Source organism: Rutilus rutilus (genome assembly GCF_951802725.1).
Source record: "Rutilus rutilus genome assembly, chromosome: 23".
NCBI lineage: Eukaryota > Metazoa > Chordata > Actinopteri > Cypriniformes > Leuciscidae > Rutilus > Rutilus rutilus.
This window is the reverse complement of record NC_140233.1, coordinates 11743894-11763066: the sequence shown is the minus strand read 5'-3', so window position 1 is coordinate 11763066 and position 19173 is coordinate 11743894. Positions and strand designations below refer to the sequence as shown.

The 19173-nt window shown below is 38.8% G+C and overlaps 1 protein-coding gene across 2 annotated transcripts in view; it reads right to left on the bottom strand.

The window, feature by feature from the left end:
• shank2b (SH3 and multiple ankyrin repeat domains 2b) overlaps positions 1-19173 on the bottom strand; it is a 102368-nt gene that overhangs the window by 4941 nt on the left and 78254 nt on the right. Inside the window, exons 17-22 of one of the 2 annotated variants that reach the window (XM_084396607.1) lie at positions 7137-7272; positions 6708-6788; positions 5716-5760; positions 3525-3649; positions 3078-3189; positions 445-2797 (exon numbers count right to left, since the gene is read on the bottom strand). In XM_084396607.1, coding sequence (XP_084252733.1) covers positions 445-2797; positions 3078-3189; positions 3525-3649; positions 5716-5760; positions 6708-6788; positions 7137-7272 — 2852 coding nt within the window. The remainder of the gene's footprint in view (positions 1-444; positions 2798-3077; positions 3190-3524; positions 3650-5715; positions 5761-6707; positions 6789-7136; positions 7273-19173) is intronic. The other variant, XM_084396606.1, reaches the window with a different exon arrangement.

The following is a 19173-nucleotide window of genomic DNA, read 5'->3' as shown; positions in this document are numbered from 1 at the left end:
TTTATCCAAAATTATAGTGCAAATTATACATTTCAGTTATGATGCGGCCATAAAAAAAAAGCTAGGCAGCAGACAGGAAGGCAGCTCAGTAGGTTTTCTGAAAGTCGGAACTCCTTATAACCCTAAACATTTTTTTAATTATTTTTTTATGAAATATAAAAGCCTTTAAGAGATTGCATAAGAGAATCTAGAAATATGTTATGGGTGCAGTTTGGGTGAAGTGACAACTAAGTAACAAATGGTCCATGCTGTAACAACACACACATACCTCCTTCCTCTGTGGTACGGTCTGTGTTCATCATCACACTGACGTTGCTCATCTCGTCCTCAAGGCTGTTCTCATTATTGGGTTGCTAGGCAACTCTTTCGTTCTCCAGCAGAGTGCACACACTAATCTGAGAGCCTAAATGTAAGCCTATGATACAGGAAGGAAAGAGGGCATACCTTGTTCCGAAGTGAGTCCTGGATCCCATTGGAGAGTCTAATGCTTCCCCTGACTTTGGTGCTTTGTCCTTGTTAACATGCTGCAGAACTGAATTGGTTTCAGGACCATGGGGGCCTTTCATCTCCGGAGGGTCACCCCACAACTTTGAGGTTCGTTGCGTTGGGGTTTTTAAGGGTTCTGGTGGAATAGATCCAGGGGGCGGAGGTGGGACAGAGGAGGGCATTCTGAAAGAGCTCACGTTCTCCTCTGGCAAAGCATCCTTGTAAAGTGCATTGCTCTTGATGGCAGGTTTAGGTTTTGGTTTGGACAGGATCTGAGACCTGTCCACCAGAAAGGCTTGTCCATCTGCATAGACGGTGCACGTGTCCAGGGTCTCACCTCCTTCAGAAGACAAGGTGGAGATGCTGGACACAGTAGAGATGGTGCTGGTGGTCTCCAGTTGGGGGTCACCGCTGCTTCGGCTGTCAACCTCGATGCCCGAGTCAGTGATTTGTTCGTAGGGCTCTAGTGGCCCAGGAGGGAAGCTAGGAGGTGTGCAGTTTGTAAGGACCGTTGGTCTTTTGATTTCAGAAATTCCACCACCTAATGGGGGATAGTAGGGAGCAAGAGAAGGCCCTTTTGTACCATTTGCTTTCTGTTTGAGCAGTTCAGCTATAGTCCCCGCCTGGTCTTCAGGAATGTCAAAACTGTTGGCAAACTCGAGAGGGGGTGGGAGGGGTTCAGCAAACACAAACTCTTCATCAATGTCGACAGAGGCCAAGGGAGGTGGAGGGATGCCGAAGGGCAACTTGACAGGCTCATCCACTGAGCTAACAGTTATGATGGTCTTGCCATGTGGAGCAGCTGATAGCGCCTTGGGAGCTGGGGGGTTGGTGGGAGCTGGCTGGTTGGGGTCGCGAAGCTCCCCAGGGGTGTTGTCGGGACTCGCTGCCTCGTCCCTGTCGCCCTCTGACAAGCTGTTATCCTCCGATTTTGCCCCATCTGTGGTGTGTACCATCAGCAGACCAGCTGACTTTTGCTGAGAAGTGTCCACAATGTCAATCAGCATGTTCTTCTTCTCCTCAGGCCTCTTCTCAGGCTTGCCCAGATCTAGCTGATACTTGGATTCTGTCTCATATTTGGACTCTGTCATCTGCCTCCGCAGACCCCCACGGGGACGGCCCATGGTAGCAGTACTTGAGAAGCCAACCTCCACATTTGGTCTAAGCTTGGTGTCGATGAAAAGCGGTTTATTGAGATCAAGTTTGGATAGGTCACTCTTTAGCGGAAGAGGCTGTGATTGCTCCCTCATGGCTCGGTCTCTGGCTGCTAACGCTAAAGCTAATGGTGAATTGGGGTCAAGTGGTTTGCCTGTTACCGGGTGAACGTAATTCCCACTTCCTGAGCTGTAAGTCTTATGAGCAGGTAGACTGATCGGGCTGTGTCCTGTACGAGTGCTCAACAGTTCCCTTACCATGGTGGGCTCAGGGCTGTTGAAGTCTGTCACATTGCCTCCACCTCTAGGGATGCTAAGTAGTGATGAGGGAGGTGCCATAAGCCTACGCAGCCGCTCATCGCTGCTAAACATGCCCTCATCTATAGATTTGGAGTGTCTCAGACGTGGAGCCGGTCTAGGTGCCACATCCTCATCACCCGCATCTGTGGACTTAAAAGATGGGGAGTTGCGATGAGCATCAAGCCTCTTCTCCCTGTCTCTGACTGCACCGGCAATGGCAGCTGCAAAGGGACTGCCTGCATTTAAGCCATCTTCAGGACGCAGTTGCCCTGGGTGATCTGGTGTGGTCGTTTCAATTTCCATGCTACTCCCTTGACTGCTCTTTCCACTGCTGCTGGTGGAGGGCTCTTTGATTATTATTGTCGGAATTGGAATGGAGCAGGTTTTCTCAGGACTGTCTTCTACATTGGATTGTTTGACAAGCATTCCCTTCCTTCTGGCAGGCTTGTTGGGCACAAACAGTCCAGCTTGACCCATCTTGCCCACATCCGAGTAAGGGTTCTCAGGGATTAGGGCACGGCGCATATGAAGACTCTGTTGGGCTGTTGGGCTATGATTGTACCCCTCAGATTCATACTGCTCAGGACTGTCTCTGTAAAACATACCCTGATCTCTCCACCCAGCACCTTCACCTCTGTCTGGGGCTGTGCTGTTTGCATTAGGACTCTGTGAAGTAAAGCCTGGTCTGATGGTGCCGTATCCTCGACCAGCTGGGGCGGGAGCATTATTATGAGGTGGAGATGGAGGGGAGATGGCTGGTGGGGGTGGAATATCCTCTGATGTGTCAGGCATTGAAAGGCTTCTTGTAAATTTCAACATTGGAGGAGTAAGGAACTGCTTTTCTTCTTCGGTTACTCCTGTTAAGGAATAAAAGAGGAAAAATCAACAAGCTTGGGGGTGCAATCACCATCCGGAAACAATAAATATTAAAGAACAAAGCAACTGTTATATCTTGATCTTGAAAATATGTCACATCAGTGAAAAAACACCCAGCAAGAGTGGGCTGACCACCGAGTATAAACCAAATATTTGTATCATTTTACAAAGAGCTGAAATATTTTTTTGTGCAATTTGTCAAAATAAAGGACTGTGTAAAGATTTACTTCAGCAACAAAACAAAATTGAACAACCACACACCTATAGATGTTTGCCGCCGTATGGTTCCCCTTGGTATACCCAGGAAGGGGCCTCTAGGACTCCCTGGCTGTTGTGGTGAGTCTACTGCTGCATCCTGACTATTGCAGAGAGACTACAAAAGACAGAATAAGGCTGACATGATAATAAGGACAAGCAGAATGCAGCACTTTTGCAGAGCATCTTTTCGAACTAGGCTTCACATAACATGTTGAAATGATTTCATTAAAAGAGACTAAAACGAAGAAATAAAAATAAATGTCAAGCAGTGAAGCATACTCACAAGCCTGTACATAACTACACTCTAATTAAGGCATGCATGGATGCATGCATGGGCAACGGTCTTACCAGACTTGTGAAAAGTGGTTATTGCAGTTAGGCTACAATACAATTCTTAACAATGCCACGCGAGTCCAGAACTCTAGGGGAGATTAGACAAGGCACGCTTACATTCATTTCAGGGCTGACAGCAAAACACTTGCTAGTTGGGCGTGGTTTGACCGCCGCCACCCTCAAATCTGTGTTTGAGTTGTCCCACATTGGTTTCTGGGGGGGTACGACCTCATCCACTTTATCTGTAAGACAACAGCATCTTAAATTAGAAAGCAGGAAGCTACATTTAAAATAAACTCAGTATCAAATATTGCTAATTTCCTCTAACATGATCCTCAAAAGCAAGGATCCGAAACCAAGCAAGGATCCAAAACCGAGCAAGAAAGGCGACAGAAATAGATACAACGACAATGGTCAAGGTCAAAGCCGTGCAAGCACTTCCTCGTTCCATTGGAGAAATCTTAGCACTTCTTTCAACGGCCACTGCGCAACATGCTAGCATTTTTTTTTTGACAGCTCCCATGCATGGGATGATTACTTAGTGTGACTTGAAATACAATCCTCTTCTTCAGACCCTCATTATCTGAAAGCTGATCATCTACACAGAAATGGAGGAAAGGGAAATTCAGAGTCTGATTTCCTAGCATAAACGTCAAAGACTGAATCTGGTAAGTTACACACACACACACACACACACACACACACACACACACACACACACACACACACACACACACACACACACACACAAAAACCCCTGTACACCTGGCATTAAAATGTTTCGTATCTGGATATTCTTTAATTGGATTTAATTATTCTTTTACATACATTCTTGACAACTCAAAACGATTTCTGTCATGTTGACAGACAAAATTAAGGTATTGTGTTTCCCTACATTCTAAACATTCCCACAGTAAAATATGCTAATAAAGATTAAAAGAGAAAAAAGAAGAAAATAAACTTTAAAGCACCCAAGATTAAAAATCAGGAGAGATGCTGACAGATTTGTTAATTAAATCAGGTGACCCAAGCGCATGACTGCAGTATAATTTGTGTCAGATAATTATTGTAGTGCTGCATTATCATTTACAACTTTATCGAATGTTGTCAGAATTTGTGTCTGACCACCTCAGAACGCGGTTTCAGTGGTTCAGTTACAATACGTTTTACACTTGGGTGCTATTTATGTGGTCAAGTGCTGACCATACATATCTGGAAATGCTTGTTAATGCCAGGACTAAAGGGGGCCACAGTTACACCTCTTCATTCGGCATTATATGGATATATACACTCAGATTTTAAATTTAAAATCCCATCATAACCCTGAGGCGAAGCTTATTTTAAAAAGAATACTACCAAAACAGCCCATTCAGAAGAATCTGTCTAGTTAATATTCATAACAGAAAGCATATCTGACTGCAGAAAGAGTATGCATTTGTTTTTTGTTTTTATAAACAAGGTAATATCTTGATAATATCTAAATATAGATTTAAAATGACTCTCTTTGATGAACTCAATACGTACAAGGCTGTTTTAAGGACACAGCAGGAGTACTATGCAGCCAGCCATATTATGTAAACATAAAACTAATGCTTACAATGGTTCAGAAAATATCGTCTTCGAGAAGACAAAGGAATCCATTCAGCAGCCTAAAGATGTTGTATCATATCTGTGCATCAGTCACAGGTCATCATATTCCTGATCATTGATAACAGCGGTGATAGCTTTACAATGAAAATATGGCATTACATTTTGCAGGTGGAATGTTTCTTTATTAAATATATGCAGCCTTATTTCCATGGCAACGTCTTGTTTCAGAGTGTTTCTTTAAAGTAGTAGTTCTTTAAAGGAAGAAATTATCTTAAACTGTCCAGCTTTAGGATTTTATCTTCTCTTTGAGGAGCGAAATGTAGGCAGGATCCATTATATCAGTAGGAACAAGGACATGTATCTGAAGCCAGTTTTGGCATGGGAAATTCGTGGCTCTTGTTTTCTCAAGCGTATCCTTTTTATAATAGAAGTCAGGCTGTTGAATAATATATTCTTACATTGCACTTTTGAAGATCTAGGGGGTCAATAAGTGAAGCTAAAGGCTTATGGAGCATTTTGCAGTGTAAACACATTTGGTCTGTTTTCACAAGTAGTCTTCCATTCAACTGGTAAATTTTGATTATTGGAGAGAGAATACAAATTATGTGCACATTTCTTTCACTGAATCATATCAAAAAAGCTAAATTGTGTTAGAAAAATAATTACTGTTGCTAAGCTGAGGTGACAAATATTTAAAGAGTGCTTAGGGAAAACTCACCCTTCTTTTTCCTCAAAGTGGCTTTAACATAAAAGAACAATTCAGCTTTATTCAAGTATTAAAATTCAGAGATAATTTCCAGAAAACATGACGAGGAGAACCAACGTTTGGAATACACAGTATTCCTCCACATGGCATTGACCTGTGCATAATGTAATGCCATTTTAGACGGAAAGCAACAACAAATCCATGCAGTTAACTTTTCAACACTACACAAGACAAGTAGATTAGTATCCAATATAACAAAGTGACGAAAAAGACAATTAATTCCTGATTACACAATATAAATAAGGATTTAATACGCATGTAATACTGCTTACCATTTGTGCCATTGTTTAATTACACTAATAATTAAGATAGCATGACCCATCAAACCCTAGATTTAGCTGTGGTCACCAGAATAAATCCTTCACAATCCAACAACAATCCGCTCAGGTGAAATGCGTAATGCTTTTACAGTGAATGTGAAGGTAGTACTTTTGTTTTCTTTAGTAGGGACTACACAAAAACTGTGTATGGACACAATGTCCATATAATCAAAAATCTCCGTCTCAAAAAAATACATATAACAAAGTCACATGCATGCCAGGGAAGCACAGCAGTACAATTTGTACATACAATTTGTAAAAAATAATTTTTTAAATAATCGTGTAATACCTTTATCCACTTTTAGGTCAGCATGCAGGAAAACAAAACAACATCAAAGTTCATTTCATAATGAACGGTAGCTGTAGAACAACAAAAAGTGTCACAGGTTAAAGTGCATTCACAAGACATTTTTGCGGTTAAAAACAGCTAGACGTAACATAACAAAATGGACCTGAACCTTTTAACTTGACATGTCGTCTTAAAAATGCAGCTCTCATGTCATGATACACCAAAAACATAACACAATGCAACGTAACCTGTGTGAATGGTCCCTTATCTTGTTAAAAAGTATTGAGAAACTAGACATTAAATTAGATGCTTCTGCTTGGCTAGACTGGGCTTACCTAAGTCTTCTAGCTCTGAGGTCATAGATTTTGAACGCATGGACAAGGCTGTGGAGGGAGCCCTCCGTGGTGGTGGTGGTGCTATAGCAACAAACCAAAAAAAAAAAAAAAAAATAGAGCAGGTACAGTAGATGCTTTAGCCATGGGCTGTAGCATTCCCATGGGGAGGCATTGTACACAACAACAACTCTTGCATTCAAGGTTTGCCGATTCACATTTTAAATAATGAATGCCAAAGAAGAACTTAAAACACAAATTAATAGTGTAATTAAAATCAGTGATTAGTAAAACTAACATTAGCATTATGGAAAAGCAATGGTTAGAATCACATGAAAGGAGTTTTGTCAGCTTAATTTTCATACGTATGACTAAACATGTTCCTTCATGATCCAGTTAGTCGGGAAACCCTGAACAAATCAAGACGTTTACCTTTCTTTCGAGCCGTGTCATCAGGGTCTAGATTTCGACTGACCGTCACCACTTTGATGATTAAGTGGTTGCCGCCGTGACGAATCATGTTGACCACTTGTTTGTGGCCCACTTTGACAACATTGTCCTGGTTCACCTATAAAAAGAGGAACAATTAAGCATCAGCAGTGGTTTACAAATTATTTCCTTTACAATGAAAATGCCTTTTAGGCATGTTCAGTAGGGCTGAGAAGGTAAACTTGACAACCGCACCACCGCGGTTTTGGTCCGCCAAAACACTTTTTTTTGTATGTGAATGCTGTTTTACACGAATATTATGACACGAGTGAAGCACAAAGCTTTGTTTACCATAGAAATAATAGGTTAGCAATTAAATGTTACATCGCAGCCATGGAAACATTTGGATTCATGACGATTCATTAGACCGTACCATAGTACTGAGACCGCTCTCATTCTTAGCATCCGACCCTGGTTGTATATCTCTATTAGTGTTATTGGATCTTAGTGTTACTGGATCTTAGTGCTGCATTTGATACCATCGACCATAACATTCTTTTGAATGGACTCGAAAATTATGTTGGCATTAGTAGAATTGTACTAGCAAGTTTCAAATCATACTTATCTGACCGTTATCAGTTTGTAGCAGTAAATGAAGAGATGTCATATCGATCAAAAGTTCAGTATGGAGTACCACAAGGCTCAGTACTAGGACCGTTGCTGTTCAATCTGTACATCCTATCCTTAGGAGATATCATTAGGAAGCATGGCATTAGTTTTCACTGTTTTGCTGATGATACTCAGCTCTATATTTCTTCGCGCCCCAACGAAACACGCTAATTCACAAAATTAACGGAATGCATAGCTGATATAAAAATTTGGATGACTAGTAATTTCCTACTACTTAACTCTGAAAAAACAGAGATTATAATTATTGGACAAAAAACGTTCTCAATTAATAATCTAGAATACTGTCTAACAATTGATGGCTGCTCTGTCAAGTCTTCATTGTCGGTTAGGAACCTGGGTGTGCTCTTTGATACCAATCTTTCATTTCAAAGTCACGTTTCTAGCATCTGTAAAACCGCATTCTTCCATCTTAAAAATATATCTAAATTACGACATATGCTTTCAATAAAAAATGCGGAACAGTTAGTTCATGCGTTCATGACCTCAAGGCTAGATTATTGTAATGCTCTACTGGGTGGTTGCCCTGCACGCTTAATAAACAAAGTCCAGTTGGTCCAAAACGCTAGAGTTAGCTAGAGTTCTCACTAGAACCAGGAAGTATGACCATATTAGCCCGATTCTGTCAACACTGCATGGGCTCCCTATTAAACACCTTATACATTTTTTAATATTGCTGACTACTTACAAAGCACTAAATGGTTTAGCTCCCCAGTACTTGAGTGAGCTCTTAATGCATTATAGTCCTTCACGTCTATTGCGATCTCAAAATTCTGGCCAGTTGATAATACCTAGAATATCAAAATCAACTGCTGGCGGTAGATCATTTTCCCATTTAGCACCTAAACTTTGGAACAGTCTCCCTAATATTGTCCAAGAAGCAGACACACTGTGTCAGTTTAAATCTAGACTAAAAACGCATCTCTTTTACCGGGCATTCACATAGAACATTATACATTTCTATTATTCAAATCAGTTAAATGATTATTAGGCTGCATAGATTAGGCCATCCTTAAAAATATTCTTGTTTGCTGTAACCCGACCGACCCTGTCAATTTAGTACCGACCCAATTATTTATTTTTTTTCCCTTTCAGTCCGACCGACTTGCCGGTTGTAAACTTGCGTTAAGACCGACCGATTTTTTTTAACTCTTCAAACAACTAATACAAATGCAATAAAATAATATTAGTTATTAAGTATTGTGAATATAAATTGCCTAGACCTACATACAAACATAAGCTACGTTCTTTCTTTTAAATAAAAACCCGTGGCGCGTTATCTATGATTATGTTTACACCATCGGTTAACCGTTAACGCATGTCACACTACTGCATGCAAGCTAAGTTTGCTTCGTTTCATTCACTGTCAATGGTTCGCGCTTGGTAATGATGGCTGCGGCTTTACTCTAAAGATTATTTCATTTTTATATGTTGTTGAATATGGTTTATTAAAAAATAAACATGCGAGAGCGTGTTATAGGCTATATGTCATGTTTTAGTCAGATATGACGACGCTACTGCAACACGCATTGCCGCAGATGAGAAGCTGAGCATCAATGTGCAAACTATCGCAAATCAAAGTGAAAGTAAGTCGCTGACGCTTAACACACAATCATCATCATTAAATGTAAAGAAACGGAATGATCTTACCAGGGCTGTTTCCGCTTTCTCTTATTGCGGGCTTTGATTCAGACATTTTAGCTGATGATCAATAAAATAATGTAACGTTAGTCATAACTGTTGCTTTCGGTGACGTGCACTCCATTAAATCTACATATAGCGGTAATTGAAGATCGGATTTATATCCGCAAAAAAACAACACACATTTAGCCTATGTAACCAGGTGTAAATGGAATCGTTTTGATAAATCAGATTGCAATCCGATCTGAGAAAACGCATGAAGTGGCCAGGTGTAAACAGCCCTTAGACATAGGTGAAAAATGTCAGTCCCCCCCCTCCCTCCCCTCACCGACCCTGATTTTTTTTGTTTTAAATGAAAAAATATATACTTTTTTATATTATTTTTTTATATATATAAAAATATAGACCGACCTACCGACCCTTTTTTTCTTTTTTTTTGCTGTTACTGCAAACCAAAATATTTTTAAGGATGGCCTTAGGTCAGCCGGAACCGGGGACACTTCCTATAACACCCGATGTACTCGATGTACACCTCAACAAACCTGTCTACATACCGGCGTGATGACTCCGACCTCCAACCAGATGGAACTGGATAAATATTCTGAATGTTCTGATCCAATCTAACTTCTGACCTGTAATGTTCCCTGAATCGTAATCATACACTGTTCGTTCATTGGCCAGAGGAGAACTGGCCCCCGACTGAGCCTGGTTTCTCCCAAGGTTTTTTCTCCATTCTGTCACCTGATGGAGTTTCGGTTCCTTGCCACTGTTGTCTTTTAGCTTGCTTAGTTGGGGACATTTAATATTCAACAATATTATTGATCTGCCTTACTTCAGGTGGACGAAGACGCAATTTTCTTCTAGAAACAAACTTTGTTGCATTATTTTCATGTTATCACTATGAAGCTGCTTTGATACAATCTGTATTGTAAAAAGCACTATATAAATAAAGGTGACTTGACTTGACTTGAATGAGAGAGTTGTGCGTGAGCCCATAAATTTAAGCTTTGTCGTCTTTGTATTCTGGTTTGCGATCTGGTCACCCGATTATCAGCGAATTTAACAATATTCCATTAGTTATTCCACTGGACATGGAATCTCGTTTCTTTTCCCAAATCTTCACTCACATCTCGCCCATTTTCGAAGGGGATTATAAACGTTTCTTCTAGTGGTCGACCGATATTGGTTTTTTGATGGCCGATGCCGATATCTTAGAGAGCCGGGTGGCCGATGGCCGATATAAAGCCGATATTTTTATATATTTTTATTTTAATCAATATTTAATAAATTATAAATAAATTATAAAACAAATCTTTAAAATAAACATACTTTTATACTTTAAATGGCAACTTCTTGAATCTGCAATCCTATTACAGTATTTTTCACAAAGGAATTATTTAGAAATATATGAATATGTGAATAAAAAGAAAGTAAACAATGTAACAGGGCACTCAGTAATCTGGTCATTTCGTGCTGGCAATCATATTTTTTCAAATAAAGACAAGGTAACGCTAATTTTACATACAGCACAGTGAAAACGATATGAATATGACACAGTTGGCAACTGGATATATCACAGATATGAATATGGCACAGTTGGCAACTGGTTATATATCAGCATATTTTAAAATGAAGGATTTAAAGTTTTTCGATCGCGTCTCCTGAAGCTGATCTTCTGTTCACATTCACTCAATTCGCACGGACCAACCGTCACTTGCAGACAGTAATGCACACTTCACAAGATATCACAGCTGGATTCGATTAAATCTGCAAGGTTTGTGAAATTAAATGTTTATTAGATATTCAGAGATTTGTTTAAATGACGTAGATGCGAATTTGCTGAATGTTGACGGCAAATGAGAAAGTATTTTAGCCTGATTGTTTGCCTTTTCTGTTACAAATAATATAAAAGCAAACGCTTTACTTTACTTACGTATTTTTTTTATCAAATACATGCAGCCTTGGTGACAGGAAGAGACAGTGAAAGATTAGTTACTTGCTTGATATTAAGGGAAGGATACATTCTCATTCTAGAAAACATTGTACAAAAGTACAAAAATGTGTACAAAGGCACTGTCATACATTTTTGGGTACATTTTTTGTCAGAAGACAAAAGCTGTGTAGGTGCGCATTTCATTTACTCAAATTTTAGGAGTACTCTAAAATAAATACGGCCTCAAACAAACAGACTAAAAGCCCATAAACCTCCAATCTTGATTTAATAGGCATAAACTTCGGTTTACTACATCATAGTGAAGTAAATTGATCTTGAGCATTCAGCCACCCGAAGGGTTATAAAATCTTGCAGGTTTGTAATGGTTCCTGGCAATGACACAGAACAAGCATCAACACCAAAGTACACTAGCCCTACTACATTTGCTATCAAAACATCATTTATCTCCCAATTGCCCTATTTAAACCAGATATACAAAGCCATTATTTTATCCACAATGTTTTAAAATGACCTTTTGTCTTTATAAATTTTCTTCACTTAAATGGTCACAATTCCAGAGGGAGCTGTCATTGGAAAGGCATCAGAAGGTAGTAAATCAAACTGGGGTTTAAACGTTTAAGTGGGACATTCAATCTGACACCGAGCCGGTACTGGTGAGCTCAATTGCATTTAGCTACAGCAGAGACGTTTTGCCAATGGTGATAATCGTTGATATATGGGCAACATTCATCACCAGATATTTTTTCATCATCGCTTTTCAACAGAGGTGTAAAGTCCAATGACTCTCCAACTGGACTTAAATTCAGGGAGAAACAATTTATATTCAAAAAAAATTTATTCGTACTGCATGAAAGTGAAGCACATGCTCCCAAAACTATTTGAAGAGGCTCTAAAAAACTATTTGACACGAGTTACCAGCTCACAACTTTAGACCACAGAATGGACCACAGTTTGGAAATAACACTAGATTTTTTTTTTTTATGAAGAAAATTGAGTAGCACCTGCTTGTGCAAAACTCATGCCAGGAGGATCTTGCAAGGGCATTGCTATGGTGTTCAGAAAGATTGCTAGGGTGTTCTGGGTGGTTGCTAGGTGGTAACTTACTGACCCAAGGCAAAAGAGGCAAAAGAAAACCCTCAAAAAATCTATATATAATTCTGCCAGGCAAAAATCTGAATGAGTAGAAAAGTAATATTACAGCAAACCTCAACATGCCACATGATTTGACAATCACGACTGTCATTCCCTATCAAACCCTGACCTAAAGTAAGAGAAACAGCAATAGTGATAGTTGCCTTAGCAAGTAGCACTAATGACTAGGATAAAGATGTTGATATGCTTTGATATAAATCGCCTCATAAAAGGCACTGCAGGCAAATTAGAGAGACACCCCTGCTCCTATGGCATTTCTCTAGCAAAACGAGAAACACTGTGACTACGAAACAGATCAGCAGAGAGAAAATGAGAGAGACAGGTTTGGGAGAGATCTTAGAGTATGCCTTTTACCGAAGAAAAGGTTACGTGAATAAGCTTGGGTAACCTAGGAAACAGCCGAGAGAGCCGAAGTCGTCTTCATGACGAAGAGAGCTTTGCTGCTCCTTTTATTCCATCGTGTGTGTTTGTGTGATTCATAAATGCTGCGAGCGTAATGGAGAGCAAGGGACTACGTATGTGAGCATATGCGAGAGATTGCCATTGTTCCAATTAAAATAAAATTAGCTGTACACAAGTAAGAAAGCAAGCCGTAATCAATGTGGGATCAGGAGTGAAAGGCCCACATGCAGAGCCAGGAATGTTAAAAAAAAAAGTAACAGCCTTTAATGTTAATCACGGTTATCTTTTCTACATCCCTACTGTGATTTTCATACTGTGCATTCCAAAGGCACCAGAAGACAAAATAACTGCATTACATCTTAGAGCTTGACCTTATGACAGATGATGTAAATTTAGAGAGAATGAGAAGGAGAGAGAGAAAGCTCTGTGAATCATGAGCTGTAATCGCAACTCTGTGCAGATTTGAGCAGTGCTCTAGTTTTTGGTGAGTGCTGAAGGAGGAGGATGGGCACACATTTCCTAGCATTCTCACTGACCTCTAGTCTCTCGGCATGTCACACACTGGTAATGAGATTTGGGCTCATTTAGGAAGTGCTGGGACCAGATGTAGATAAAGCTCACAAAACAGCACAATCTCACCATGGCCACTTCATCTTGATAATCTCATTATGCCGGAGCAGAGCTAAATCCAACCAAGCTGAGCCTGAGCACAGGAATTTGATTTTTGTGTTGTTTCTGATACAAGGACATAGAATATGGGTCATTCTATGTCTACTCACCCTCATGTCGTTCCAAACATGTATGCTCTTTTTTTCCCTTAAGATACAAAAGGATCATTTTGAAGAAACTTCTTACAGCTTTGTTAGTAGTGACCACAGGCTGCAAAACTAAAGGAACCTATAGCATCATATCTGATCATATGAATTACTTTTATAGTGGTTTTTTTTTGACAATCTACAAATTATCCTTGCAGGTATACTGGTTTGGTATAGCATGAAGGAATTACATGAATTTATTCGCCCTGATGCAGAGGTAGAAATTTTGAAGATTGTCCATCTGAGCAGGAATTAGCTAAAGAAGGCTGAACTACCTTAAAAAAAAGCAACTAAAGCAATAAAATTTTATATTTTTTAAATTACAGATGCATATACTGTATAATGATAGATATTATTTGAACTTTTATTTTATTAAGTTATTTTTCCTGCTTAAGCTGTTACACATCAATGTCAGGGGAGAATGTGTAAACTGACCAATCAAAATGGATATGCAAATAAAGTAACATCATTTGTACAAAATAAAATAAAATAAAAATGCATAAGGATAAGAAAGGTCAGTAGCCAGTAACCTTTCAGATCCATTTGGTTCATTATCTATTTAGTGCATTATCAGGCCAGCTTGGGGTTAACGCAGAAGGTGGAGGGAGATAAAACATATAAATAAACTGGACAATTAATTCATAACAGATGGATAGACACTTTCTAGAAATTTTCTAATTACTGAAGGAACTCCTCCTTGCCATAAATAATTTGCCATAATAAAGGAGCAGAGGAATTAGTACACATTCATTTACAATTGTTTATATTGTCATTGTTCTAAAGATAAATATATAGAAAAATAACAGCATGTGTGTCACGAGGGTGAGTAAATAATGATAGAATATGAATTTTCTGGTTAACTATTCCTTTAAGAGTTAAACATGCTGATCCGAGTCTCTGTGTGTCACGAAACTGAAATCAGGTTAAAGACAGCTTAGGATGCAAAAACTGGAATTTGGGAGGTGTTCTTTTTATACACGTCTCAACACACAAAATGCCAATTTGCAATTCTAAAATTATCATTGATTATAACAGTTTGTGATTTCACGGTGCAATAACAGACATTAAAAAAACAACACGCACACACACAGATCTTGACTGATGGATGTGTGTGACATGTGGTGAGCATCCCACACTTGATTAAAATCTGATGAAATTAGCAGGCGGTTATCCTCTGCACAGAGTCAGCACACAGGAAATAAACCATAAAACGATAAGCCTTCCATTTGGCTAATCAGATCAGTTCTGCTCAGGGTCGTTCTGGTCACAGTCTCAATACACACGTTTAAAAAAATAAAAAAATAAAAAGAACTCATAAACCAAATGAATTTCATTGCTTCTCTGCAGTCCCCAGATGCACCACACAATTTATGCTTGCTGTTCTATTCAAGGACCTTAGAGATTCTGTGTGTGTGTGTGTGTGTGTGTGTGTGTGTGTGTGTGTGTGTTCACGTGCTGTTCATCCAACTTGAGAGCGTGTGTCTGTGTGACAGTGAATCTACAGGGACCTCCATATTTCATGAAGGATGATTTTGTGTCACATCTGGTCACTTCCAGAAGAATAAAGATGTGTACTGCACTCACACACACACACTCTTTTTACAAATGCACTTACTGACACAAACAAGACGTGCATGCACACACACACACACTCATATATATACTTGCTCACTAAGCCATTATGTAACAGTCTATCCATGTTCACCCTTGTGGTTACATAATGCCACTCCGTGAACTAGGAGACCCCCTCCAGGTATCTCCACATAGACAGAAACACTAAATAGTAAGTAACAGAACAGTGAGGATGCATGGACAAGGGAAGGCTCTTACTGTTTTATTTAGACCATAAAAAACAGGACCACTCGTCTACAGACCAGCAAAAACCATCTAAACTAATGTTATATATTATACAAGAAGACTGGGAAACATTATTTATGAGGGTTTTTGAAACAGGTTTTGCAAAGGATGCAATTTGGAGGTGTTGGCCCACAGGGACCTGGGTTTAAGTTTAATTTACATTTTAAACTAATGTATGCACCCATATTTATAATATATGATAAATGTAATATACAGGGCCTAAGGCTGGCGACACACTGGCTGTGTGGCGTGAGCTTCTCAGCTGCGTGGCATGTCCGTTTTTATTTCGTCTCCCATGTTAACAGGTTAGAGCTTGCACACTGCCTGCGTGACACGTGCGTCTCAGGCGCGGCTCGAGCCGCGTGGAAAACGCGTGCATGCTAGAAATAGAACCGACGGCTATTTTTCACACGCAAGCGTGTTGGAAGCGTTTCCAGGCAAAATAGAATAGGAAAAGATGTTTATATGTCATTTTGACACGAATACATATTAATAAATGACATTTTGATGTTTGAAAGTCTCTGGATTTTGACATAAATGCAGATATAAATGTCATTAAAAAAAATATTATCGGTTTCAAATATTGCACCTGTCAATACAGAACGAAATATTCTGTAGCCTATTTTGCCGTCAGTACTGCCGATGTTGTCTTTGCTGCTATATATTTATGTTTAACATGAAGTATAGACCTTCCATAACTCTCTCCCCATAGGTCAAATATATCACCAATGAGGCTTATCATACGTCACCTACCTAGCAGAAGCAGCGCCGCATCAGACATGTTTCTGGTGTGCAATGACAGAAAACGCCACGCAGCTGACACGCAACAGAAACGCCACGCAGCCAGTGTGTCGCCGGCTAACTAACTTTTTGCCTCACCTGCCAATGGCCGGTGACGATTTTTTACCAGCCATTAAACTGTTTTTGCAAAAACAGCCAGTTATGACACCAAACTTTTAGCTACCAGTGAAAATTCACAATTCTCTATTCCAATTTCAATAAAACTACTAGCATAACTAATATAAATTTAAAACATAATTAAATACAAGTAACAGTAGTTTTCAGGTAGAGACATTGAATAAAGTAATAATACCAAATTAACTGCAAATTAACGATACCAAAATTGCCAGTAGTCGGTACCGATACCATTAAAATGTTACGGTTCTCGGTACCAATTTCGGTACCACAGCAAAATCTGTTGGAACTATTTTTCTATTTTATAAAAAAAAAAAAAAAATTTATTCAATTCAATTACTTTATTATTTATGACGGTAATCATTAGTAAATAATACATATAAGCATTGAAGGCTACATGCTGTTTAAACGTATATTGCTTATAAAAAGATCAAGTGAAAAATAAGCAACCTTCTATGCACACATTATTACTGTACAACATGCAGTAGCCTAATATAATTATTTCTGTCAATTTCTTCAAGTTAAAACAAACTTTTATTTTGACGGGTTGCCGTGAATACCTTTGAGTTTCTGTGTCTGTGTGTGTATACGATATGACGATAGTTTCATTCAGAGACAAGCAGAACATGCAGGGTTAATATTTAAATAGTCTTTAAATATAACCGAAGTACCGGTTCTTTTGACAACACTACTGGATAGTCTTCATTTTATAAATTAAACATAGCTTAATCTTTATTAAAGTTTCAAAAGCTATTCAGTCAAGAGCAGTAAGTGATTTCTTTCTGTCCTACAGACAACAGCAGAAATTTTAGCCTGCTGTCACTTTAAGACCAAATGCATGAATCCAAAATACGGATACTGAACACATGTTGTCTTTTTCGACTGTTTACGTTACTCAAGCAATAACCGACTGTGTTTACTCGAATGTCTGTTCCAGCTCAAGAAAACGTGAAACAATCTGGGTGTGGCTTTGGATGTGTGCGCACACTAAACTTCCCACACAGCGCATGAGTTAAATTGGCAAAGCTTAAACTTTCATGACGATGCAACACTGACCCATCAACTATCCTGAGCTTCTTTCACGTTTGTTCACATTCATGTTCTCAATACGTTGCATAAAGAATTCATAAAAATGTTTCCAGCCAAATAGCGATTGACACAGTTTCATATTCTCGCCAATGTCGATTTTTACTCACATTTGGTGCTTGGCGAGTGTTAATTTTAGGCCCAGGTAATAAATATTTCTAAAAAGAGACAGAAACATCATAAAATTGGAAAAAATATTGTATATATATTATCTTATATTATATATATATATATATATATATATATATATATGATATTTAAAATATGTTATTATAATATACATTTTTAATTAAAATAATTATCTCCAAATTTTATATGCTTCATTCAAAATCAGGCATTAGATATGTTCAGTTGAAAAATATGCATAACCATTTAATACTTTTGTAAGATGGCATAAACAAAGTATATAAATAAATGTAAAAAATATAGGCCTACTGTTCGGATTGAAAAAAAAAAAAGCCCTGACATTATGTGCTCCCAAAATCAGCCAAACCAGTCCAATGCTGATGATAATTAAAAAAAAAAAATTAATAAAACATCATACAACTCAACAAATCCACACGGCTCTCATCTCTTAATCCCCACGTCAAATCCACTATCATTACTAAACATGACCCAACGCCAGCATCACACTCTCTAATACGAACTAGAGAGCTTGCAATCTCTGCACCTCTGGCCTGATTTAGAGATTTACAGAAGATTGTCAGAGGGCAATCATCCAGCCCAGATAAAACTCTATCCCGTCAAATGAAATCTCCCTCTTCTTGGTACTTTCCAGAAAGGAGGGCGCTCTTTTGTCTTGAGTGGGGATAATTACGAAGAGTACAGGGGATCTGTACTCTTCACACTCAAACACACACGCACTAAAGCCTCATCCATTTTCCTGTCTGCATTGCTCTACGATAGCAGCACAGCTATCGGCTTGGCCTGGCCTGCACTTAAAGAAAGGTTACATGATAAGACCTCTGTGGTCAAGTCCTCTATTGAGGAGATTAAACACAAGATAGTGTGAAAGACTCACTGAGAGTTTATAGAATTTCCATTAAAGATAAAGATGCTGCCTAAACAGCACTCGGAATAATAAAAAAAAGTATAAAAATGCCGTAAACAGCATTTCTGAATGCCAGCTATGTCCTGACACAAACAGAGAGATTAAAATGGAACTTTACAACTTGTATTAAATTGCGATTGTAGTACCATGACATTTCTAAATACAAGTTTGTCAAATATTTTCAGGGCTAGAAAGTATTTGTTCTGACAATAGTTAAAAATTTGTCACAATTTGGTTTAATGTCAATTTTCTTATTGCTACGACTGCCTGCAAATTATTTTTAAATCCTTGTCCCCCCTTATCCACACAGGAAGTAGATGGATGCCTGATGCATTTATGCATTGTAATATCCACAGTGCAAGCCTTACAAAAATATGCCAGTTTTACCATACAAATACCATATTTTGTGGACACCATACCACAGTATTTCTTGAATCAAATAGTACAAATTGTACTTGGGTGGATCCATTAACTTTTTTT